The sequence below is a fragment of the Marmota monax genome, unplaced genomic scaffold (assembly GCF_021218885.2).
Source record: "Marmota monax isolate L192 unplaced genomic scaffold, Marmota_monax_Labrador192_F-V1.1 WCK01_AAM20220418_F8-fsc00142, whole genome shotgun sequence".
Classification (NCBI taxonomy): domain Eukaryota; kingdom Metazoa; phylum Chordata; class Mammalia; order Rodentia; family Sciuridae; genus Marmota; species Marmota monax.
Window position 1 is genome coordinate 524,719 of NW_026692025.1, and position 25,620 is coordinate 550,338.

The following is a 25,620-nucleotide window of genomic DNA, read 5'->3' on the forward strand; positions in this document are numbered from 1 at the left end:
TCTGTCTTACCAAGTTTATTGAAGCATTATTTACAATTGCCATGAAATTGAATCAACTAACTATGCATCAACTGATGATTGGATAAACAAATTGCAGTATATATACACAATGAAATACCGTCCATCCTTTAAAAAATGAAACTGTCATTTGTGGCAATATGGGTGAATCTTGGGGACATTACGTTAAGTGAAATAACCTAGGCAAAGAAAGACACACACCATGGTGGCAATATGAGTAACAGGAGATGCAGAACCTGGATCAAAGCCTTTTATTTCCCCCTAAATGCAAAGGTGGATGAATGAGGTCGACTACCAGGCAAAAAGGTCTTTGGTTAAAGTGATTATTAGACCCCCTGTCCTGAGGGGAAGATGGTTTCTTGCAGAACGAGGTGAAGGAGGTGGTTCTGCTCAGCAGTCAACAGAGGCCACATCTCCACCTGCAGTGACTTGACGGCTTCTATGTCCTTTTCGTGGGTAGCCATGACCAAGGACTGCAGCAGCAGAAAGAGCTCCTCAGGAAGCTGGCCGCTGCTCTCCTGTCCGTGGCTGTCAAAAGCTTCCCAGGAGTACTTCTCCAGAGTCTGGGCGTGCTCGGGCAGAAGCTTGGCCGGAGGTGGCTGTAGGAGCAGCAGCAGCAGCACACGGGACACCTCGCAGCGCCCCAGCACCTCCGAGAAGGCGCCCAGGGCGACAGGAGAGGGCAAGGCAGAGCCAGGGTTTGCGGGGAGCGGTGCGGCGGGCACCAAGGGGGTCGCGCCAGGTCCGGGTTGGGGCCCCGGCGGCTGGGGATGAGACTGCGCCGGGGCCAGCAGGGTCTGCGGTGGTGGAGGCGGGAGCTGCTGCACGGGATGGCTGCCATGCTCCTGCGCTAGGAGCTGCATGCGCGTGAAGACCGCCAGGGCGCCATTGTAGTCGCGCGCCAGAAGCTGGCAGGAGGCGGCGTCGCCCAGCGCCTGCAGAGCGGCCAGGGGCAGAAGGGGCAGCTGCAGCTGGGCGGCGCGCTGGAAGTGGCCGGCGGCGGCGGCCGGCTGGCCCAAGTCGCGCAAGGCGGCGGCCAGCTCCAGACACAGGGCGGCGGCGGCGGCCGGCTGCCCCAGCTCCAGGTGCAGGCGCACAGCGGCGCCCAAGGCGCTGGCAGCCGCCTGCAGCGGCTCGCCATAGGCGGCGGGGCAGACCAGGCGCTGACGAGCGTCGCACTCCTGCCGCAGAAAGAGGCGTGCGGCCTCCGTGAGGGCCAGCGCCTCCCCAGGCCCGTGGAAGAGCGCCTGCTGGCACCGCGCCACTGCCAGCTGGCACCAGGCTGCGTAAGGCAAGCACTCCTGGGCGCGCAGTTCGCGGCCCAACTGACCGAACTGCTCCCCGGCTTCCGCAACGTTCGGCTTCCGCAGGAACCGCTTCTTCAGCTTGTTCGACACCAGGCGGTACCGGGCCAGGAAGTCCCCGGCTTCGGGACCAGGGACGACGCCACCGCCGAGGCCGGACGTGGAAGCCGCCATGTTGCCAGGTCCGGGAACTTCCGGACACGCCTACGTGGGCAAAGGTCCCGGCCACGCCGCCGGCGGGCCGCGACGTGCCGTGCGTCACGCTGCAGCGGCCTGCAGCGGCCTACCGCGACCGCGCGCCTCGAAGCACACGTCTAGCTGCGGCGCCCCCCGCAGTCCCCCGTCGCCCTGGTGATGTGCAAAGGTGAGAGGCAGGGCCTGGCTGGGAGGCGCCGTATGCCAATCAGGGACGCGGGCGGGTCCGGGGCTGGTTTCAGTAACCGAGGCGACCGGAGAGGCGTGAAGCCAGCTGCCTTTGCGAAGCGAGGGTCAGGAGGCGGGGCTTGGCCTGGCACCGGGTTCCTACGCAAATCGAGGGTCCCGGGCAGGCGTGGCCTGGCCATCCAGGGAGCTGCTCCTGCAAATCGAGGGCGAGGGGGCGGGGCCTGGCCTCCCGTAGCCCCCCCCCCCAAGGCAAACGCAGAGTCCCCGGCCCGGGGCATATGCAAATAGTGGCTGCGGGGCGGGGCCGGCCGGCTGCCCGCGAGGTACTTACACCAATGACGGATTACGGGGCGGTCCAGACGAGGGCCTCTGCACCGAGGCGGGGTCCTGGGCTTGCGGGGCCTCTGCAGGCGCCAGCTGTTGCTAGGTTGCAGCTAGTGGCCCTCGGTTGCTAAGGGCGCCTAGCAGCTTCTCCATCTGAACGTGACCAAAGCTCAATCCATGACCCTGCTTGACCCGAGTTCCCTGTTTGTTTTTTTTTCCTCCCTGGACCCTTCCCCCCTCACGTCTCCATCTTGCCGTCGAAGCTCCTTGCCCCGTGGGCGCCCAGCCCCGCCACTCTGGCCACCTGTCCACCCCACCGCGGCCGGTCGCCTTCAGACATGGGTCGTGTCACGACCCACGGCCCTAGTGTCGTGGCCACCCCCTTTCTGGCGACTTGGGTGGGTGGGCGGGCAGGCACGCAAGCAGGCACACAAGCAAGCAGGCAGGCCCTGAGTCATTCAGGGCCATGGGGAGGCGTCTTCTGTACCTCGACGCCCACCCCACAATGCCCACGCTGGCCTGCCCTTGCCACCCAGGGTCACCCCCTGCGCTGCCCCTCCCACCCCCAGGAAGAAGGCCTCCTCCTCCTCCTCCTCCTCCTCCTCCTCCTCCTCCTTCTTCTTCTTCTTCTCTCTCTCTCTCTCTGTCTCTCTCTCTCTCTCTCTCCTCTTCCTCCCTTTACTCCTCCTGCCGTCCCAGGTACCTAACGCCACAGGCCTGAAGCCCACCCCGCAGCACTCCCAGCGCCTGGCCTGGCTGTCCCCCCAACTCCAGAGGCCTGGAGAGCCCCCACCCCCCCTCAACACAAAGTGACTGAGGCAGGCGGAGGGTTTCTTGAAACGCTTTAATGAAAGGGCTGGCTGAAGGCACAAGCCAGGCCGGGCGAGGCTGGCCGAGAGCGAGGGGGCCTGGGGCCTGGTGGACAGGTGGGCCGGTGCTTGGGCGAGGGCCCCCGAGCCAGCAGCAGCAGCTAGCGCCGGGGCTGGGCGACCTGGGAGATGGTGGTAGTCTCGAAGAGACCACTGAGCAGCGCATTGTTGTGGACGGCCATGTCCAGGAGCTCTGGGGTGATGCGCCTCCTGGCGCTGTGGCGGGCCTCGTTGCCCGCCAGCTCCAGCACCTTGGCTGTCAGGCACTCGAGGGTGGCGGCCAGGAACATGGACGCAGACCAACTCAGGCGCTGGGCATAGCGGCCCTCCCGCAGACGGCGCTCCACCTGGCTCACGGAGAAGGTCAGCTCAGCTCTGGCGGTGCGGGAGTGGGCCTGCCTCTGGGGACCGGACAACCCCGACGATGACCCTCCTCCTCCTCCTGTTGCTGCTGCTGCTGCTCCTCCTCCTCCTCCTCCTCTTCCTCCTCCTCTTCCTCCTCCTCTTCCTCCTCCTCCTCCTCTTCCTCCTCCTCCTCCTCCTGTTGCTGCTGCTCCTCCTCCTCCTCTTCCTCCTCCTCCTCCTCCTCCTCCTCCTCCTCCTCCTCCTCGACGGCTCCTCTGCCTTGGCATGCTGGGCTCAGCTCAGGTGGACTGGGCTCCCTCTGCTTAGCTCTGCTCAGCTCTGCTCTGCTCTGCTCAGCTTGACTCGGCTGGACTGCGCTCCCTCTGCTCAGCTCGGCTGGACTGGGCTTTGCCTGGCCCGATGTGATGCCGGTTTAGACGCCAACGGTGGGTGCTCGGTGGGTGCGGCAGGTAGTCTGGGTCCAGTGCTCCAGGGCCCCGTATCCTAGCGACCCCCGGCTGCCCCCTCGTGGGTCGGCGATGACGCGCTCTGATGATGTCAGCACTCCCCGGCTGGTCCGCAGTGTGTGGGCCTGGGCCTGGGCCTGGGCCTGGGCCTGGGCCGAGACGGGGCGGCCAGTTGGCCTCCAGGCCTCCCAGCCTCCTAGCCTCCTCACTGGCCAGGGCCCTCCCATCTTGGCACAGGAGCTCTCACTTTCTGCTGGAGGGGAGCAGTCTAGGGAAGAAGAGGAGGACTGGGGGGTGCGTGTCAGAGGCGTCAAGTATGTCCCATCACAGTGCTGTACCACCGCCAGGACCATCTACTTCCAAGAAACTTACACCGCCCCCCAGAAACACCCGGTACCCCTTAAGCTGTCCGCCCCCCCCCCCCTTGTGTGTGCGCATCTGCGCACGCGCGTGCACGCACACACACACACACACACACACATTGCTCCTGAGGGCCCCTGGCAGCCACTAACGTGCTTTCTTACCATAGAGAATTGCCTATGCTGGACGGAAACTATACGTGCAATCAGAGTTAAATGTGTGGCCTTTCGTGTCCGACTACATTCGCTTAGCATGAGGGTTCATCCACGTTGCAGCACGAATCAGCACTCCGTACCTTTTCACACCTGAATAATACGCCATTGTATGCATACACCACATTTTGTGTATCCACTCATCAGTTGGTGGACAGGTGATGACGTACACCTTTTGGCGATTGTGAATAGTACTTCCGTGAGCATTCCTGTTCGGGTTTTTGTTTGAACACCTGTTTAGAATTCTTTGGTGTCTGTATCTAGGAGTGGGATTCCTGGGCCATATGGTAATTCAATGCTGAACTTATTGACTAACTGCCAAACTGATTTCCACAGCAGCATTCCCAACATCAGTGTGTCAGCATCCTAGTTTCTGAACATCCTCAAATAAACTTGCTGTTTTCTCTTTGCTTTGTTTTCTGTATAATAACCATCCAAGCGGGTGTGAAGTGCTTCTTCATGGTCCTTTTGATTTGCATTTCCCAAATGGCTAATGATGTTGCGCATTTTTCCCTGAGCTTCTTGGCCCTTTGTGCATTTGCTTTGTAGGAATGTCCATTTAAGCTCTTTGCCCATTTTTAGAAATTGGATTGAATGCCATTTTGCTATAGAGTTCTTTGTATATTGTGGAAACCCAACCCTTTTCAGATATGTTATGTGATTTGTAAATATTTTCCCCATTCTGCAGGTTGTCCTTTGGTGTCCGAAAGATTTCCATTTGGATGAAGTCCAATTTGCAAAAAGAAAATGCTTTTGTGGTTGTGCTTTTGGTGTCATGGTGAAGGAACTGTTGCCTAATCCAAGGGTCACAGAGATTTACATCTATGTTTTTTTGTTTTTTTTTTTTCCCCTAAGAGTTTAAAAAAGATGGGCCAGGGTTGTGGCTCAGTGGCAGAGTGCTTGCCTTGCACGTGTAGGGCACTGGGTTCGGTCCTCAGCACCACATAAAAATGAATAAACAAAGGTATTTTAAAAAGCACCATTCTTATCAAGGATGGGAACTGAGGCCAAGGGTATTCTGTACAAATAAATCCTGTTAAACTAACTCAAGAGAGAGAGAGTTTAAAAAAGTTTTAGTCCTTACATTTGGATCTGTGATCCATCCATTTTGAGTTAGTTTTTTATATGGTGTGACACAGGGATCCATGTTCGTTCTTTTTCACGTGTCTGTACAATCATCCCAGAATCATTTGTTGAAGGGATTATTCTTTTTCCCACTACATGTGCCTGTCACCCTTACTTAAAATCAACTATACATAAATATGTGGGTTTGTTTCTGACTTTTAAGTTCTATAACATGAACATATATGTCTATTATGATGCTGATACCACGATTTTTGTATTACTGTAACTCTCTGGTAAGTTTTGAAGTTGAGAAGTGTGAGTGCTCCGAATTTGTTCTTCTGTTTTGAGCATGTTTGAGGCATCCAGGTCTTCAGTATTTCCACGTGAATTTTAGGATCAGCTTGTCAATTTTTTACAAAGAAGGCAGGTTGGATTCCACCAGGCTTCACCCTGAATCTGTATATTGCCTTGGAGATTATGGCCACCTTATCAACACTAAGTGTCCCAACCCATCACCATGGAATACTTTACATTTATCTAGGTCTTCTTAATAACTTTCAGCAATGTCTTATAGTTTTCAGAGTACACATCTTACATGTGTTTGTTAAATTTATTCCTCAGTATTTTATTCTTTCTGATGCTATCATAAAAGGAATTATTTTCTTAACCTCCTTTTCAGTTTGTTAGCTGCCAGTGTATAGAAATGCAACTGATTTTTGCATGTTGATCTTGGATCCTGTAACTTTGCTGAGCCCATTTATTGGATATTCAAATAGGGTTCGTCCCTTCCCCAACACACATTTTGGTGGATGCTTTAGTGTTTCTATATATCTGGGTTTTTCATAGATGCACTGTACCAGGATGAGGAAGTTTCCTTGTACTTCTACTTTATTGAATTTATTTTTGTGAAAGTGCATTGGATTTTTGTCAGATGATCCTTTTTCTGTGCGATTAAGATGATGGTTGAACCCCTCCCCGCCTCTGCCCCCCCCCCCAGTTCTGTTAATATGCCATCCTACATAAATTGATTTTTTTATATGTTGAGCCAACCTTATATTTGTGAGTTAGATGGTACTTGGTCATGATATATAATAAATAGTTGAAAGTATAGGAGTGAATCAGGTAAGCTACCCACGTAGACAAAGCGTGTGTGTGAAGGAATTTGTAGCATGATGAGAAGCCAAGGCATTTGGTGGGATTGGGGGGAGCAGCAATTAGTTCCTTAAGGCTGGAGAGTAAGTGCTGGTGGGCCAGTGGTGGTTGATGTAGCTGGAGAAGAGGTTGATAGGAGCCAGGTCATGGAGGCTCTGTTTTGCCATGCTCAGGTCTTGGAATGTCCTATAGGTTATAGTGAACCGACTAATCTAATCTTGGTAGTGACATGAACTGGTTTGCTATTCTAGAAAGATCATTGTGGTAGCTGTGTGCAGAACAGAGCAAAGAGGATTGAGATTGAGGCTGCTGTAGTATCCCAGTCAGGAAATAATATATATCTCAACTAGGATAATGGCATTGGTAGATAAGACCAGGGGACAGATTCAGTTTTTTAAAGAAAAGTTTAGGTAGGAAAATACACATAATAGGTACTTTACTACATATTTCTCATAATGGTGAACCTAGCTGGAGACATGATGATTCATTTCTCATTCCTTCAACAGATATGCACTGAGTACCTGCTGTATGCCTGGGACTGTGTTAGGAATTGAGGAAATTCCAATAAGCAAATATGGATCACATTCCTTCTTGCAGACTAGCAAAAGATATAGACATGGAACTTGACAATTACAACACTGTACTGCAATAAGTGCTATGTGAAGGTAAGTTCAAGATGCTGTGGGAACACATGGAAGGAGTACCTCATACAGACTTGTGGGGTTGGGAAATGTTCCTGGAGAAATTAAAGAATGAGTAGAAATTAGCCTAGTAGAAAAGTAGGGCATGGGTTGGCAGGGAAAGGGGTTGGAGGGGTGGTGGTGGAGGAGGAGGAGGAGGAGGAGGAAGAGGAGGAGGAGGCAGAGGAGGAGGCGGCGGCGGAGGAGGAGGAGGTGGCGGCGGTGGCGGCTGCCATGGCTGAGGCTCTGGAATGACTCCCTGAGGGTAGAGTGTGGTGATTGTGGACTTTGGAGCCATTATTGGAGATATGGGGTGAAGGAGAACTTGCAGGTATTGGTTGGAAGGTGAGTACGGTTTGGAATATGTGAAATTGGAGACACCTGTGGTGTCTCAGGAGTCACTTTGACATCTTCCTCTCCTTCAACTCCTCTCTCACAGTTAAGCAGGCACCAAGTCCCTTCGACTCAACCTGCAAAATGCCTCTCAAATCTACCCATTTCTTGATATTGCTGCTGAAGAGATCTCACCTCTTGGGCACCTTCCCCTGAGCTTGAGCATCTATCTTGTCTGGAGGAAATTCTCCTTCCCTTTGTATTTCATTTTTTCTTTTCTTTCTTTTTTTTTTTTTTCATTTTTAATTTTTTATATATTTTTTAGTTTTTAGTGGTCCTTTATTTTATTTATTCATATGTGGTGCTGAGGATCAAACCCAGTGCCTCACACATGCTAGGCAAGCGCTCTACCACTGACCTACAACTCCAGCCCCCTTCCCTTTGTATTTCTGTAGAGGGCCATGTAAAGCTTTGGATTCTGTTCAGACTCCAGGTTTTAAGAGTTCAACACAGAAAGAATTTCAGGTCATTTGTTTCCCTCCAGAATGAAATTCTAATCTTGAGGGAGGTGGGAAGGACAGGCGAATGCATTATTGCAAACCTTCTCCAGTGATTCTGAGGTACAGCTCTGGTTAAGAGTCCCTGCCCAACACCCTGAGATATTTGAGTGTAAGAACCATGCCCTTCAACTTTGTATTCATTAAATACAACCAATGCCTGATATACACTCAGTGCTCAGTAAAGGGTCAAGTGAACCAGTGGATACAAGAGCTGAAGAATGATAGGGTCCAAAGAAATGGATGGAGGATATCTTAGGAGTAAGTATGGTCCCTTCATTTTTTTCAGTTGCCTTAGTGTTGAAATGGAAGGAGGCTCCCAGATATTCATGGGATGTCACTTTTGGCAACAATGGACCATCAGTTATCTGGGTTTTCTAGCAAGGAGGGATTTCAGATTATGTAGTCCGCAATATTTCCAGAAATAGAAATCATTCCTTTTTTCTCTAATGACCCACACAACACCTGGGAATTCCCATAAAATTCCCAGAAGAGAAGGCCTGGAAGGAAAACCACTTTCCCTATGTATACTTTGTATGGAACTGCCAGTGAAGCAGTAGATATGGGCAGAAGACACCACTCTCCTGGTGTCTCCTGAGATCTCTGCTCTGACTGGTTTTCATCTGTCGTTTTCTGCCAGTTTTGTTGGGACTCACCTTCCATTTTCTCTCCACACAGGCTTGTTGAAAATGTAGGAGCCAATGTTTCCAACCGTCCCTGCTCCAAACTCTGATGCATACGCACCTGTGTACAGGTGAGCATGTGCACACACGCACACACACGCACACACACAAGAAGCACACACTCCTGGGTTCTTGAGGAACTTTCAACAGGAACTTATATTGTGAAAACTTTCATTACGTTTTTTTAAAAAAATTTTAGTTGTAGATGGACACAATACATTTACTTTGTTTATTTATTTATTTTTATGTGGAGCTAGGATGGAACCCAGTGCCTCACGTGTGCTAGGCAAGCATTCTACCACTGAGCCACAACCCCAGCCCATTACTTTTAAAAAAGATGTCTGAAATACAACATTTTGGACACATGGAGGTGCTCCAGCCCCCAGTTTCCTATCCATCTCTTGGAAAGGAGTGAGCAGTCTAGGACATGCAGGGACACACAAAAGAACATTATCTTCTGCCATTGCATTAGGCCTAAACATACTTACAAAGCAAAACAGGCAGCTGTGGTAAGGAAGAAAAAGCCCTGGACCAAGAGTTCAAAGGCCCAGGTTAAAGTACTGCCTCTGCCACTTGTTCTCTGGAGTCTGTTTCCTCACCTGTAAAGCCAGAGGAATGGTATTACTTCATATTTACATAAACTCAGCTGCAAAACACTGGTTTAGGTACCCTTGTTCTGAGTTATCACGGACCCCTTGTGCTTACCTGCTATTGACACTGACTGTTAATATGCCTGCCTCCCATGGCAGAAGGAGATCTGCTTGAAGGCAGAAATTGTATGTCTCTCCCCTACTGTGCCCTGCCTTCAGTACTCAGCAGAGTGGTCAGTGAATTTTGATTGTGCAAATGAAGAACAACTGGAAACTTGTCCATTTTTGTCTTTCCTGTTAAGCTGTTATGTTTCTAAAAGAATAGCTACTGCTTTATGGTCCTCATAGGTGGGCTACCAGATAGGGCAAATCTACTTTCATTCTGTGTAAATTTGATGTATGGATGTTCCAAATGATCAGGAGTTGAGTCACTCACCATGTTACCTTACAACTACATTTGTCTTTTTTGTGTGTGTGTGTGGTACTGGGGATTAGAACCCAGGGCTTTGTGGTGCATGCAAAGCAAGCACTCTGCCAGCTGAGCTATATCCCCAGCCCTAACAACTACATTCAAAAGCCTGTTAAAATTCTCATAGGAGAATATTTCAGTAGGCTCGCCCCCGCGCCCTGGTTATTCAGTTGCCGATGTGTCCCCAGCACATTGCATTTCCTCAATAATAACCCTTTACACGTGTGTACGACTGCTTTAAAGATTTGTTAAAAGGTTCGTTTTCATGTTCACTGACTCATAGACTCTTAATAACACCATGAAATAGGCAGGGAAGGTATTCTTACTACCAGTTGACAGATGAAGAAACAAAGGTTCAGACATTACTTGTGTTGCCACGTACCATACCTAGGGCAAATTTGTGGCAGAGCTGGGCCTAGAATGTAAGCAGGTTTCTAATACCAGTCTGGTGTTCTTTATACCACTCATTAGTTCAACACTGTTGCATTTTGTGATGTTGCCTCAATGACATTTTTGCATCTCGCCCTATTCCTGCTTCTCAACTGCACCACCCAGTATTTGCCATGCTATTCTCTGTGCTCAACCAGGGCCTCTCCCTCTTTTCCAAACACATCCTCTTGCGATTTCCTGTCTCTGGATCTTTGCATGTGTTTCCACATCTTGGAGGACACTCTAACCCCAATATCACTGCAAGTTGAGAGAAACTCAAGGCATCCTCTTAATTTCACCTCAAAGGCCAGCTAGCCTATGATACCTTTGCAGATTAGCCCTGCTGGATGAGACCTCTCTACCCTTGAACTCACAGAGCAATCTGTCTTGTTTTGAAGGGATTTCCATACCTGTTTAATTCCCGGTAGTCTCTCACATCCCTTGTCTATGTCCCCACAGCCCCTATTACTCAGTTTTCAAAGCACTTATCTCCCAATGTTGTGAGTCTGCTTTTGCCCTATGACTGTAACCTCCATGAGGCCTGGAACTTTGATTCGTCTTGGTATCTCCAGCACTGTGCACAGTGCTGGGAGCACAGTAGTTGCTCCAAAAAAAAAAAAAATGTCGTGTGAATGAGTGGACGGATGAATGAATACTACCTAGCACGACGCCATGGCTATTCGAGTTGCAAAATAATAATGGATTAAACTCAGTTTTCAACCAAATCTCACTATTTTCATCCTATCCTAGTGGGGGATAAAGGTTCTTTGTCCTGTCTCAGGCTGTCTCTTCTACTCCCGCTCTGGATTCTAGCACACCCTGCCTCCCTAGGTGCCTCATTCACTCCATCAATGACCTCCTCTCACCAAGGTCTCTACTCGCTTCCTCTTCTCTGTCTGACTCCCTTCCTTGCAGTAACTAACTGGTCTAAAAGTAAGTGCCCTCAACTGGATGGGTGTCTTCCTTCGCCTGTCCCTCACATTATAAACCATGCATCTCATGATAGAGTAACCTGGCTGGGCCTTTTACTGGGGAACCTTCAGTGTCACTGTCCTTAGATATTTTCTATTGGGTTGGTCAGATGGCCCACAGAAGACTCTTTCAGATGCCAGATTTTAGGGGCAGAGTCAGTGAAGAAGACTGGAGGTTCACAGCTTTCAGGATGTATGCATCCTCTTAAGCCCCCTGTTTTCAATATGAGAACCCAGCCCTCAACCGGGTTTAGGAATTTCTAGTCCAGAGGCTCTTTCCTTTACACTCTCCAGGGAATGGCACTCCAGATTTCTCTCTGGGAAGGGAGAGGCCAGCCCCTCACTGGCTTTGGCTGCTGGAGGGGATTTGGGAATGAATTTACGTCTTAAACCAGTTTACAGACACACTCATTATTTTGGTGCCTAGCCACCTTCACCTCCACTTCCAAAGTTACCTGTTGCAATTTTTGAAGATCCTTGGGGGCAGGTGATGATACAGGTTGGCTTTTGGCTTTTCCCACTAAGGTCTCAGGATTCCTACTTTGTGGTCTTCTTGGATCTGCTACGTCAACTGCTAGTCATCCACGTGCTTTTCAGCATTCCAACTTTAGTTGCTGCTTCCTTTCCTGTTCTCCCCATCATATCCTCCAAATCCTGTTCCTCTAATCCTTTCAAAAATCATTTTATAGTAGTTTCAGTGGGGGTTCTGAGAGTCAATGAAGCCTCTCAAATGAAGAGGGTTCTGAGAGGCAATTAAGCTATATGTAGAACTATGGGTCCCACCTATACATCACCATGGACATGGGTGTCCACCTGCCTATTTCATTCATTCTCCACACGTGTTTCCCAAGCCACTCTTCCTAAAACTCTGCAGACCTAATTTGTCTCATCAGGCTCTCTGACCATTCTTCTGTTTCATCTCTGAATCCCCAGATCACCCAAGCCCCCAAACAACTTCCTATCCATAAACCCTCAGGCCTTTAAGGTCAGATACCTTGTCATAGACCTGCACTTCATGACCCCTAGCATTTTCCTGCACCTTTCCAGTTCTGAGTCTCCTAACTTTGCTGCTTCTAAGAAGGCTGTTGATTTCATAGGCTAGCCCCAATCCCTCCTCTTTTCCCAAGTAATGATATTGGCAACAGTGATAAACGGCTAGTGTGTACGGACTGTAAATTATGTGCTGCTCACTCTGGTGGATGCTTTCTACCCAAGATCTCAGTTCATTCTGCATCACGGCTTTTAATTTTTTTGTACCCATCCCCTTTTTAGGTAGTTGATATTGCATATGAAGAAACAGTGCCTCAAGGAAGGAAAGCTGATTTCCCAAAATTCGTCAGGCTAATAAGATGGAATTTAAGCCTAGGTCATTCTAAAGTCTGTGTTCTTCTTATAACACTATCCTGCCTGAGTCAAGGCATCAGAGAGGGAGCTAGAAAGCATAATCCAAATGTATACTAAATACCTGAATTGGAGAGAGTGCCTACCACCCAGTGGGTAAACTGTGGATAAAGATGGATCTAGCAGAGAAAACCTTTACTAACTTCACAAGTTTACACAGCATCCACACTTGTGATCCTCTGTTGTGCACAGGATAAATGACCGTGTTTATCTACCCACACAGAAAGTAAGTTAGAACACTACTACGAATCTGTATGCTACACACCAACATGGCTTAAGATGATTTATCACAATTGCAAAAGATGCCTGATTTTTTTTTTCCAGAAAGGAAAGTTGTTTTCCATTAATCAAGCTAAGACTTTATACTGCATTATTGCCTGGCACAAAAACAGATAGTCATAATGATAAACCCAACTCATCAAGAAAGTGTGTACTCTGTAGTTTGCGAACTCGACTCAGGAAATCAGGGAAGAGTAAAATCCACATGGGAAAGATTTCCATTGACTTCGCATCCAAGATGGTACAGTTAGTTCATGCTATGGAACACTTGGCAGTGATATACTAAATTTAACAAAGTAAACTCAAAAAGGCATGGCCAAGACAAAAACACACGAATGTGATCAGATGCTTGTCTCCATATTGAAGTGTCAGGCTTGCTTGTCTGGAAGCAAAGCATGGTGGACAGAAGTTAAGCTCCTACAAGGAATAGGGGTCCGAAAGTACTCTGAGCAAGATGGAGGGCAAAAGCCACATTCACTGTGTAAAGCCAAGGACTAGAATGTGGCTACCCACAAACTTGCCAACCCCTGGCTATAAGTCTGAACAATAATGACAACAACAAAAAAGAACATCTACCAAACTCTGCCAGGGTCTTTGGCTCTGACGAGCTAAAGGTGTGTGGGGATGAGGACACAGACAATGTTTCTAGAAAATGTTTTTGAGTTTTTTTTTTTTTTTCCAAACTACTTGCAAAACTAATCTATATATGCTCATGGTTCTTTCAAGATCTTGCTGGAAGAACTGTGAAAGTGGGAATGATGATTATTGTCTGTGAATGGTTGGTTAGACTGTAAGCATGGAAAGGGTGAGGGAGTTAACAAAATTTATTGAGCAATATGGCAGATTAGTTAAAAGAACTGTCGCTGGAGCCACTGTCTTCAGGTTTCTAATTCAAAGTCTGACACTTATTTTAGCCTTGTGACCTTGGGTAAGCCACTTAATCTCTCTTTGCCTCTATTTTTTTGTTTCCATCTGTAAAATGGCGACAGGGTTGTTGTGGAGATTAAGTGCACTTAGAACAGTGTCCAGCACATAGACAGCACTATGTAAGAGTTGGCTATTATTGTTGGGCAACAATGCGTGCTGTGAACATCTTAGTTTAATAACCACAAAGTTGTTTGAAAAACTCTATGAGGTAGGTGTTTTCTTTTTTTTTTAAATTTTTTTATTGTTGGTTGTTCAAAACATTACATAGTTCTTGATATATCATATTTCACACTTTGATTCAAGTGGGTTATGAACTCCCATTTTTACCCCGTATACAGATTGCAGAATCACATCAGTTACGCATCCATTGATTTACATATTGTCATACTAGTGTCTGTTGTATTCTGCTGCCTTTCCTATCCTCTACTATCCCCCCTCCCCTCCCCTCCCGAGGTAGGTGTTTTCTGTTCTGTATCTGTATGAGAGGTAAATGAAAAGCCAGACAAAATGACCTAAGTCGCATAACTACAGAATGGCAGAACCTTTAGATGCTGCCTAGTCCAAGGCTTTCACTTCACCGAAGAACAAACTGAAGTTCAAAATAGAAGGGCATGCCTCAAGTCATTTAGTGCCAGAACTGGGCTTAGAAATTCAGCAACAGGCCTCTTCCCTTCACGTAATTCTCAAACTTTGGTGTGCATCAGAATCCCCTGGAGGGTTTGCTCAAACAAACTGGTGGTCTCCACTCCCAGAGTTCCTGATTTAGTAGGTCAGGGTGGGACGTGAACAGTTGCATTTCTAAAGAAATTGTCAAATGATGCTGATGTTGCTGGTCTGGGGACCAGACATTGGGAACCTCCACAGCACACCATAGTTCGTACATTCTTTTTTCCTTCTCACCACGGACTCCACCGTCTGTGATCTATAAACACTTACAAAGAAAGGGAAACTGGTGATGAAAACTAAAGAAAAATAAATAGCTCCCAGCAAGAAGGCAAGATGACTGACCTAGAGTCCTGGGTTTGTGTGGGACTTTTCCAATTTTAAGATGGGGAAAGTTGTACAGTACAGGAAACCCCTCAGTCCCAGGCACTCTGAGAGGGTTGGCCATTGTAGACAAAGGCAAACAAAATTTGGTGCCAGTCAGCTGCCAAACAGAAAAGGACATATAGAGAATGAGGTAATTTCTGATGAGTTTGTCTGAAAAGGACACATTCGTTTCTTCCTCTCCCAACAAATCTGTATTATGAAACTACTCTTTGTAAGGCACCATGTTAGGTGCTGTGCTCCTGAGACTATTGATCCCATCCCACCAGAGAAGAAAGGTAAAAGTGAGTCTACAGTGAGCTTGGTAGACACAGACCCAGGCTTATATACTCAGAAACACCTGGAATAGGTGTGGGAAGGGAACACCCCACATCGAAATTTTTCAACCATGTTTCAATACATGATCAGCAGTCCAATAATTCCCTTCCTCCCTTTCTTCCTCTGAAGGGAGCACATCATTGAGAAGGATTGATTAAACATTTAGGAAAAGGAGGGTGTGGTAGTGAATTATTTCATTAATAATTCAGGAGAGTCAAGGTAAGGGGAGTCCTTTAGTAAGGGCGGTAAGTTGAATTTTTTGTCCTTGTCTTTACAGACCCATGAGTATGTCCTTCACTTGTCATAAATCAATGCTAACCTCAGTTATGGTGTAATCTTCAAGGCTAATTTATACAAAACTTCAAAAAAGGCAAATGTCCTGGGGAAGACTAATGGCAACGTATTTTAGAGGAGTGCATAATAGCAAAGAGAACTCTTTAAGACCCCAAATTAATTCTCAATCCTTTGACCTGACAGGAATAAAGATTTCAGGGAAGACTCCTAAAGATTCATGGTAAAAATAAAATGCAGAAATATTTTGAGAACACATGTTGGAGCACTGGGTGGATCAATAAAATAATGCATAGACTACCAAGTGTTTCCTGGGAACTCACTGAAAAATTCAGATTAGGCTCTATTCTCTGTAAGTTTTCTTTCCTTTATGACTCCTATATTTCTTAATAATATATATATTTTTTTCTGTAGGGTGCACCCTGGCCTACATGTTCTTTCATCATTCTGCAGTGCTCAATGTGGTTATTGTACAGCTTCATTTTCAGTGAAAGCCACGGGAACAGAAGCCTCATACATTCCCCACCCATCCCACTTTCACACATCAGTCATTCAAGAAATAAAGGAAAGAAAGCATTAAATATGACCCAGTCACATCTTGGCAATTAACATAATATTTTAAGAGAAGGAAAAATATCATAAATGGAGGAAAACACATTACCTCCTAAAATGCCACCAAATTGCCAAAATACAAGTTTGTTAGTGGTGGTGGTGGGGGGGAGGTGGCGGGGGAGGGAGGGAATATTATCATGTGGAACCTCAGCAGTCTCTGAAAACCCTACAAATTTCCCTCATATAACTACCAAAGTGACGGGTTTGCTCCACAAGAACTGTTGTGACTTGGGAGTTTAAGTTCTTCAGAGGTGAGTTAGATAGAGATGACTCTTTGAAGAAATTAAAACACTATATTTGAATTCAGTTCCTGGGTTATCACTGAGCTTGTGTTACCAAACAATTCCTACAATGTCTACAGTTCTAGGACACTACAAAGCAAAATCTAGGGTTTCAGCCAAACCCTTCAATCCATAGGCCTATGTAAAGGGCTGTCCCAAGGAACCAATCATCTAGCCCATTGGTTCTCAAAGTATGGTCTAAAGAGTCTTGGGGGGCTGGGTAATCCCAGTGACTTGGGGACTGAAGCAGGAGGATCGATAGTTCAAAGCAAGCCTCAGCAACTTAGTGAGGCCCTAAGCAACTTAGACCTTGTTTCAAAATAAAAAGGGCTGGGGATGTGGTTCCGTGGTTAAGCACCCCTGGGTTCAGTCTCTAGTATGCTCCCTCCCGGCCAGCAAAGATTCTTGGGAGTTTCTGAAGCCCTTTTAGTGGGTCTGTGGGATAAAACTGTTTTTCCACATTTTTACTGGTACATTATATATAATGGTAGGATTCATTACATATTCATACATGGACACAATACAACAATATAATTTGGCCAGTATTGTTGTCCAGTATTGTCCTTTCCCTCCCCCCCTCCTCCCCTTCTGGTACCTTTCCTCTTCTCTACTGTCTCCCTTTAACTTTCATGAGATATCTCCGCCACCATTCCTTTTCCTTTTCTCCTTTCTAGGTTTGACATGAGAGAAAACATATGAACCTTGACTTTCTGAGTTTGGAGGAATGGCACCCAGCTATACCGCGCTCCTCAGTATTTACCCTAAAGAATTGAATTTGTCATACTGTAGCAATACAGGGATGAAACTATTTTACAATAACGGTAAGGTGATACTTTCTTTTTTCACTCCCATCATCTCATCTTTTCCAGAGGTGACATGACATGTGATGTTGTCTCTGATAGCTGAGGGATGTGTGCCTCTGTGTTCTTGAATTTTAAATATTTCTGACTCTCAATATCTAAGATAATTATTATCAATAGATACAACCTAAACTCCAAAACTCTTTGGGATCCTCAATAGTTTTTCAGGGTGTTAAGGTGCTTCTTTCTGAAGAGCAGAGTAAACCCTCTTTGGAGTAAAGAGACAACCTACTGAGCAGGAGAAGTGATCATTTCCAAACAATACACGTGGCATGGGGTTAATATCCAGCATATATAAAGAACCCCAATAACTCAGTTGCCCCAAAACAAATAACCTGATTAAAAATGGGCAATAGGGCTGGGGATGTGGCTCAAGCGGTAGCGCGCTCGCCTGTCATGCGTGTGGCCCGGGTTCGATCCTCAGCACCACATACAAACAAAGATGTTGTGTCCGCCGAAAACTAAAAAAAAAATAAATAAATAAATAAATATTAAAAAAATTTTCTCTCTCTCTTAAAAAAAAAAAGGGCAATAGACCTAGGTCAATGTGACTCAAAGGAAGACATTCAGATGGCCAACAGAGACGTGAAAATATGCTGAGCAACACCAATCATATCAGAAATGCCAGGCAGTGCTACGCCTGACCCCTCTAAGAGGTCAGTTGTCAAAGAAAAAGAAAAAAAGAACAAATGTTGGTGAGGATGTGGAGGAAAAGGAACTCTCATACATTGCTGATAGAAATGTAAGTTGGTGCGGTGATTATGAAAGACGGTGTGGAGGATCTTTACGCAGTTAAAGGTAGATCTCCCATATGATGCAGCTACCTCACTTCTGGGCATGTATCCAAAGGAAATGATTATGAGCACACCAAAGAGATCCTAGCATGGTCTTGTTTATTGCTGCATTATTCACAATAGCCAAGATATGGAATCAACCTAGATGCCCATGAACAGGTGAATGGATAAAGGAAATGTCATACATATGTGTAATGGAATACTATCCAGTCATAAAAGAATCCTATCATTTGTATAAAATAGATGGGATTAGAGGACATTATGTTAAGGGAAGTGCATCAGATAGAAAAACAAGTACCACATGTTCTCCCTTGTGGATATTAAGACCAAAATTTAGGTGAATTGTTGATTTATCAGTGTTATTTCTAGAATGGATTTCATTCTAACTGTCCTAGTCAGAAGGAAAATTTACCTACTCAGTATTGCTTTGATTTCAATATGGAGAATCAAAGGAATTCTCTATGTTTCTGAAGTATAGTTACCAAAATTATCTAAAAAAGTTTAGAAAATGTGAGCTCATGTTGTAGCTTGGGGGAAAGATCTACCCCACTAGATGGTTGACAGAAGCCCTCCCTCTCTGTAACATGTTCCCATGCTAGAGAAAGGGGCCACTTCTGTTTCATGAGATGGGATAGAGAGACAATATGAAGTAGATTTTCACACAATATTATTCTGCTGATATGAAATTCTGGTCGCCAAGGTGGCAGATATGTTCTTAATCCCAATGCTGTCAAATTTAAGCCTGGAGCCCCAAGAGACGAGCAGTATTTAAGACATCATCTCTTGTTAAGTAGCAGCCACACAGTTGGCGATAGCCAGTGAAGGATTCCCTGCCATGTAGGACTCTCCAGTTGTCTATAAATAGGACCTGTGAATGAATAAAAAGAGAAAACATCATCAGAACAAGGGCAAACCCAAAGAACCCTAAATCAGAAGAGATCATTTAAAAAGCAAAGCGTTAGGTGGTTCTATGGTTATATTCTGTGCTATATTTTTATTTTTAAATTAAGCAGACTTTTGGAAGCCCAGGCGGGTGTAACCCTGTAGCAGGATAAATGGAAGTTGCAAAGGCAATAGTAGGTAATAAATGGGCCCTGCACTTGAGGGGTTTGCGTTTCTTGAATAATTGTCCTCTTTTCAAAGCAAATCATGTAATTCGATTCTTTCGTTTTCTTTTCTACTTCTCACTCTATAGTTTTTCAAAGGGTTAAGCTATTTTATTATTTTATTTTTTTTGAAGATATTCTCCATCCAGAGGAAATAAAGATGAAAAAGAAATGGAATCATGAAGGTGGAGGGACTCTTAGGGATCATGCAGTTAAAACCCCTCGTCATTCACATACAGTCACAGATGTCAGAGATGGGGTGGGTCCTGCTCCCAGGTCATTCAGTGGGTGAGTGGCAGGACCACAGCCAGCACCTAGGACTTTTTTTCCCCCTCTGTTTCCTTTGCAACAACACGACACATACTAAACAAGTACCATTATTGATTGATTTGTTTATTTTTATTTCCATTTTAAAAATTTTTTTGGTACTAGGGATTGAACCCGGGCTGCTTTACCACTGAGCTCCATCCCCAGCCCTTTTCATTTTTTTAAAGGATTTTTTTTTAACCTTTGTTTTACTTATTTTTATGTGGTGCTGAGGATTGAATTCAGTGCCTCACACATGCTAGGCAAGCGCTCTACCACTGTGCTACAACCCTAGCCCACCAGTTTTTAAATTTTTGAGACAGGGTCTCACTAACTTCCTGAGGCTGGCCTTGAACTTACAGTCCTCCTGCCTCAGCCTCCAGAGTCACTGGGATTACAGGTTTGTGCCACCATGCCTGGCTTTCTTCACTGCTTCTGTGTAACAAGCTTATTTGATATCTTTAGAGTTTAGGACATACCCTCCCAGGCTTTAGTTTGACCCAAAGCTCATTCTCAGGTCTCCTCAACTCAATTGTTAGAGTCCGGTGTGCTGTATACCAACGATGAACGACATCATAAGGCACAGTATTGATGACAGCTCGGTCATAGTTGTTGTACCTAACGTGGAATTGTGAGAAAGAAAGATCTCAAACACACAAATAGAGACATCTGCTGTTTATTGAACTACTTTATATAATGGTTTTCTCTGCATTCACTACTTGTTCTGCAGATGAGCTGACAATATGTCAACATTCTCTTAGGTGCACAGGATTGGAGAGAGGAGCTCTTCTGCCTGCTGATCATATTTTGTTTCTCTCTGGAGAACCTGGGGATAGGGGATAGAAGTTAAGTTCCAGTTGTTTTTTCCCCATCTTAGGATATGATGTTTTATCTAAAGCATATTTCATAGAGTACGTCCTTATTGGTCAAAGCTCATGGAAGCATTGGGGAAAGATTTGAGCTTGCCCCTCGTCAAGCTGAGATAGGCATGGTAGGCTGTATTAACAAAGGTTTCTTTTCTGCCGCAGTCTGGCTGGGCACAAATGCCACAGTCTGGCTGGGCACATGATCACGAGCCACCACATAGCAATCCACGTTCTCTTCCCAAATCCACCTTCTCTCCCAAATTCACCTCCACTGGGCTTCTATCTCCAAAATATACTGTCTGAATCCCGTGAGAACTCAAGGGGAACTCAGGCAGCAGGATACGCCCTATTCCCAGCAGGAATAATCTTAAACCTTAAACCTGGAACCTAAACTGGGAACGCCCTAAACAAGATTATCTTAAAACCAGGAACACCCTAATCTGCCTTGGTCCTTGAGCAAGGTTAAGTACATTCAATGTCACTGCAACATGTCAGCAACATGGGGTACGCTGGCAAGGAAATTGTCATACCTACTTGGCTAATGGCTCCCAGCACTTTTCAATGACTTATAACTTCTCATATATCTCCCTTTGTGAGAGAGATGCCAGCTATAGTAGCTACTGGGCAGTTCACCCAAAGATCTTAATTAATTCATTAAATACTAACATTTATATGAGCATGTGCTACAAGCTAGTAAGTGTGTTTAGGCACTAAACACACAATGATGAACATGGCAGACATGATCCCCTTATGTTCTCTCGAGGAAGATAAACGATAAACTAGAAATAAATAAATATATAAATAATTTCAGCTAGTTGCAGATGGTAGGAAGAAAAATTGGTGTTATATGTTTAAGCATGCCTGGGAAATCTATTTCAGATGGAGTGCTGAGTGAAGGATTTTTTGAAGAAGTGACATTGGAGCTGGTACCTGTATGATGAGAGACCAGCAATTCAGCCAGCTGAGGGAAGAACATTCCAGGCAGAGGGAATAGCAAGTACAAAGCCTTGGGGTAGAAAGGCATTTTATTGTGTTTGCAGATCAGCAAGAAGGTCACATGGCTGGTGGTGAGTAAGCAAGGGGAATAACAGTGGAGGAAGTGATACAAAGGAAATCGCCAGGGGTCAGATGATGTGTAACCATGCAGGCCACAGTGAGGACTTTGGATTTTTTGTGAGCACCATGGGAAGCCAGTGGAAAACCCTAGCTGAGATAATGGATTTCTGTTTTGGCTAAGGCAAATTAACTTTTTTTTTTTTAAGTATAACACACATACACACACACACACACACAAAAGCAGACAAATAATGATGAATTTCATGATGGGATCATATCTCTATCGCTACCATCCATATAAATAAGTAATTAACTAGAAGCCCATAACCTTTCCTCATGGCCCTCTCCAGTCACACTCTTTGTCCTACCCAAGGGTAACTACTATCCCAACTTATGTTGCCAAAGATAAGTATTTGCTGTTTATGAAAAACAAAACTTTATATAAATGGAATCATCATATCTACTACACACACATTGACATCTATATGTTTCTACATGCATCTTCATACATTTCTACATATCTAGACTGTTGTGTCTTGTTTCTTTCATTTAATATTAAAGGGCAGCATTGTTCAGCAGTCATTTATTCATCCTTGGTGCTGTATAGCATTTGATTTTGTGAGCACAGCACAATTTATTTATCCATTGTCCTGTTGGTGAATATTTGAGTAATTTCCAGTTTGGAAGCACTGCAAATACTACTGCTTTGAACATTCTATTCCATTGTCTTTTGGTGAACATCTATATTCACTTCTGTTTGATATAATCTTAAGAATGGAATTTCTGGGTCATAAGTATGGGTATGCTCAGCTTTAGCAGACACTGCCAAAGATGTTCTTTGCAAAGAGAAATAAACATCCAATGGTTCTCTTCTTGGGTATCAGACAGTGTTTATTGGTTTTAGTACATAGCACAATCAAAGCCAGTATTCTTAGTTTTCTCGTATGTAAAATGAGCATAGTAACACCTGCTTAGTGGATCCCATAGGGATACTATGAAAATCAAATGAAAGAATGTAACAATGCTTCCTCCCAGGCTTGGAGGAGCTATGCCCAGAGGGAGAATAGGGTGTGGAAGCATAGTCTCCCCCAGAGTCTTGACCCCCCATTGTTACTTCCAGAAACTTCCAGTGCTGTGCTAGGTACTTCCACAAATATTTCATTCACTCCTTTTGACATTTCAGAAGGGAAGGTGTCCTTAACTTCCTTTTACATGTAAGGAAACTTGAAAGTTAAATTAAATGTGCCACAGGGCTCATAAGTAGCAGAGAGGTTTTAAAATCAGGTTTCCCTAATAGTTTGACTCATTGTTTGTACCTGAGAACAGAAATCCAATGTAATTTCTGTGTACATTTTTTCCTAAAGATAACTTTTTTAATGGATCACAACTGCAATTTCTTGGCTTCAAATGGAGATATATAGTTTATGAACATTTTCATATGTAATATCTTATTGACCCTCTATGTTATAATCCTGTGAGGCAAGTAGTACAGCTATTATTATCTTACTTTATAAATAAGAAAAAATAATGACAAAGCCCTGTGATTTGCCCAAGGCCACATGGAATCTAGTATTAAACTTTTTATATTAGATGATGTTGTTTTCTAAGGCCACTAGCAGGAAGCATCCAGTAAAGTCTATTACAAACTAGCAAATAGCTGTGTAATGTTCTTTTGATTAAAATAAGACTATTCCTGGGCTTTTGCACAAAGTGATGTCATCATATTATTGTGTAACTTTTTTTTTTTTTTTCTTTTTCCTGCTTTGATGTGAGACAATAGAGGCCTGGGAGTGAGAGAAAGAAAACAAAGCAATAATTTATTTGATACAAAAAGCCATCCCTCTTATTAGTTGATATATTTTCCAAGTAAAGAAAGCTCAGTGATTGAGTAGAAGATGTATTTGATGGATTAGAACAAAAAGATGGCTATTTGAAGTGACCAACCAAATTGAAAAATTCTTAGTCTGAACAGGAAAAAGAAAAACATAGAGTGAGATTTACCCATATAAAGAATCTGGCATTACTAAAGAATCTATAGATGTGAAAATAATAAGAAAATATCATGAATGAATTTATGACTACAAATTTGAAAACTTAGATAAAATGTCCAAATTTCTGGAAAGAGCCACCAACTAAAGGTAAAACAAAAATCTTTGCCTGCCTCCCTCCCTCCGTTCCAGAGGGTGGTCTGTTGTTTGCTCAGAAACTCCAGGTCAGATTCAGCCCGGCCAAACAAGGAAACGGCTCTGCTACCAGGTGGCTGAAGCACACCACTCGTTCTTGAAGGTCTGAACCCCTTCCAAGTTTATCCAGGTTTATCCTTCCTTACCTATTTGGCCTCAGCCCTAGGGCACTATACAGATTTTCCTTTTGTGCTCACTATTTCTATTTTACACACTCACTGTTTTGCCACAGTTCCCAATTCTTTTTTTTTAATATTTATTTTTTTAGTTTTAGGTGGACACAATATCTTTATTTTTTAATTTTTATGTGGTGCTAAGAATTGAACCCAGTGCCTCACGCATGCTAGGCGGGCGCGCTACCACTTGAGCCACATCCCCAGGCCCCCCACCCCCCACCACCCCCGTTTTTTAAAGAGAGAGAGTCGGGGCTGGGATTGTGGCTCAGCGGTAGAGCACTCGCCTAGCACGGGCAGGACCCGGGTTCGATCCTCAGCACCACATAAAAATAAAGGCAATGTGTTGTGTCCATCTACACCTTAAAAAAATTAAAAAAAAAAAGAGAGAGAGAGAATTTTTTTAATATTTATTTTTCAGTTTTCAGTGGACACAACATCTTTATTTTATTTTTATGTGGTGTTGAGGATCGAACCCAGCGCGCCGCGTATGCCAGGCGAGCGCGTTACCGCTTGAGCCACATCCCCAGCCCCCTTTTTAAAAAATATTTATTTTTTAGTTGTAGTTTGACATAATGCATGTATTTATTTATTTATTTATTTATTTTTATGTGGTGCTGAGGATCGAACCCAGGGCCTCGCAAGTGCTAGGCGAGCGCTCTACTGCTGAGCCACAACTCCAGCATCCCCAATTCTTTATATTAATATTCCCTGTTTAACTTACCGTGTAGTACGTATCTCCTAACTGGACTCACACCATCAATATATAATGTGTGTGTGCACGTGCACATGTTGTGTGCGTGTGCGCATGTTAATATATGCAAGTAGGGCTTATGCCAGGAGTGCAAGGTTGGTAGCTGAGTAAGATGTCCAGTGATCATCTGCCTAAAGGAGCCACAAATTTAAACAGCTGTTTATGCACCAAACTACCTTCACAAGAGCTAAGGAAGCCAGGTGAGACACCATAAAACCACAGTGCTAGGTTTAGTTATAATAAGATGTGTCAAAGAAGGCAGGAAGGAAAGAGTTGCCTGCATCACTCCTACCCCAACTTCAAACAGTGCAACATGGGGAGAGAAGCCTCCCACTTGGAGGAGGGAGAGGGACTTAAGTCCAGATCTTAGACTTGAAACCTACTACTAGTCCTGCCAAGGTGAAACCCAGTGCCTGGCAGAGCCCCATGATTCCTGTCCCAAGGCTAGCAGTCCCCATAAACTGAGCTGCTGGAATTGAGTTAGCCAAAGAGGCCAAGGTATTGTTTCCACTACCGCTCCTCCAGCCTTAGGCAGCAGAAAAAGTACCAAGACTCCACCTCCTGGGGAACAGGACAGAGCAACTAGCACAAGACTTTGAATTCAGTGGCTGGTCCACAGCCATGAGACCCAGCACCAGGTAGAAAACAGCTCTGAGGCCAGAGCTCTCAGATGGAGCTCTAGACCGGAACCCTGGCATCTGTGGGACAAAACTCGTTTCAGCCCGCATCACTGTCAGCTGTGGCATGATAGTTGTTGCACCCCTTAAACAGTGCAGATCCCTGCATCTGAAAGACCCTTGTTTTGGTTTGGAAGTGAGGTGTCTCCCAAAAGCTCAGGTGTGAGACAGTGCAAGAAGGTTCAGAGGAGAAATGGTTGGGTTGTGAGAACCTTAACCCAACCAGTGAATTCATCCCCTGATGGGGATTAACTGAGTGGTAACTGAAGTGGTAGGGTGAGGCTGGAGGAGGCGGGAACTGAGGCATAGCTGTGGGGTATATATTTTGTGTCTGGAGAGTGGTGTCTCTCTCTCTCCGCTTCCTGATCACCATGTGAGCTGCTTCCCTCTCCCACACTCTTCTGCCAAGATGTCCTACCTCACCTTGAGCCCCAAGGATTGGAGCCGGCCTTCTGTTGACTAAGACCTCTGAAACCG

The 25,620-nt window shown here is 45.4% G+C and overlaps 2 protein-coding genes and 2 long non-coding RNA genes across 4 annotated transcripts; 1 reads left to right on the top strand and 3 right to left on the bottom strand.

Moving 5' to 3' along the window:
- LOC124097678 (40-kDa huntingtin-associated protein-like) lies at positions 1–1,834 on the bottom strand. Its single transcript, XM_046452251.2, has one exon. The coding sequence runs from the start codon at positions 1,494–1,496 to the stop codon at positions 345–347; it is 1,152 nt and encodes a 383-aa protein (XP_046308207.1). The 5' UTR covers positions 1,497–1,834; the 3' UTR covers positions 1–344.
- A 1,031-nt stretch (positions 1,835–2,865) lies between these two features.
- LOC124097683 (histone H2A-Bbd type 2/3-like) lies at positions 2,866–3,531 on the bottom strand. Its single transcript, XM_046452263.1, has 2 exons — positions 3,483–3,531; positions 2,866–3,299 (listed from the first exon to the last, which is right to left on the bottom strand). Exons 1-2 carry the CDS (start codon positions 3,529–3,531, stop codon positions 3,001–3,003), a joined length of 348 nt encoding a protein of 115 aa, XP_046308219.1. The 3' UTR covers positions 2,866–3,000.
- Positions 3,532–7,008: 3,477 nt separating this feature from the next.
- On the top strand, positions 7,009–16,180 carry LOC124097700 (uncharacterized). The gene is made up of 3 exons (XR_009227581.1): positions 7,009–7,165; positions 8,749–8,824; positions 15,890–16,180. It is a non-coding gene; the product is annotated as an uncharacterized LOC124097700 (long non-coding RNA).
- Positions 16,181–18,104: 1,924 nt separating this feature from the next.
- Positions 18,105–23,932, bottom strand: LOC124097694 (uncharacterized). The gene is made up of 2 exons (XR_006853321.2): positions 19,914–23,932; positions 18,105–18,890 (listed from the first exon to the last, which is right to left on the bottom strand). It is a non-coding gene; the product is annotated as an uncharacterized LOC124097694 (long non-coding RNA).
- Positions 23,933–25,620: the final 1,688 nt, after the last annotated feature.

What these genes read in the sequence shown, in the direction of transcription:
- LOC124097678 (XM_046452251.2), bottom strand. Translation starts at nt 1,496, where the DNA reads ATGGCGGCTTCCACGTCCGGCCTCGGCGGTGGCGTCGTCCCTGGTCCC.
- LOC124097683 (XM_046452263.1), bottom strand. Translation starts at nt 3,531, where the DNA reads ATGCCAAGGCAGAGGAGCCGTCGAGGAGGAGGAGGAGGAGGAGGAGGA. An exon ending in AGGAGGAGGAGGAGGAGGAG is followed by an intron (nt 3,300 to 3,482) that starts GAGGAGGAGGAG and finishes CCGGTCCCCAGA; the next exon opens with GGCAGGCCCACTCCCGCACC.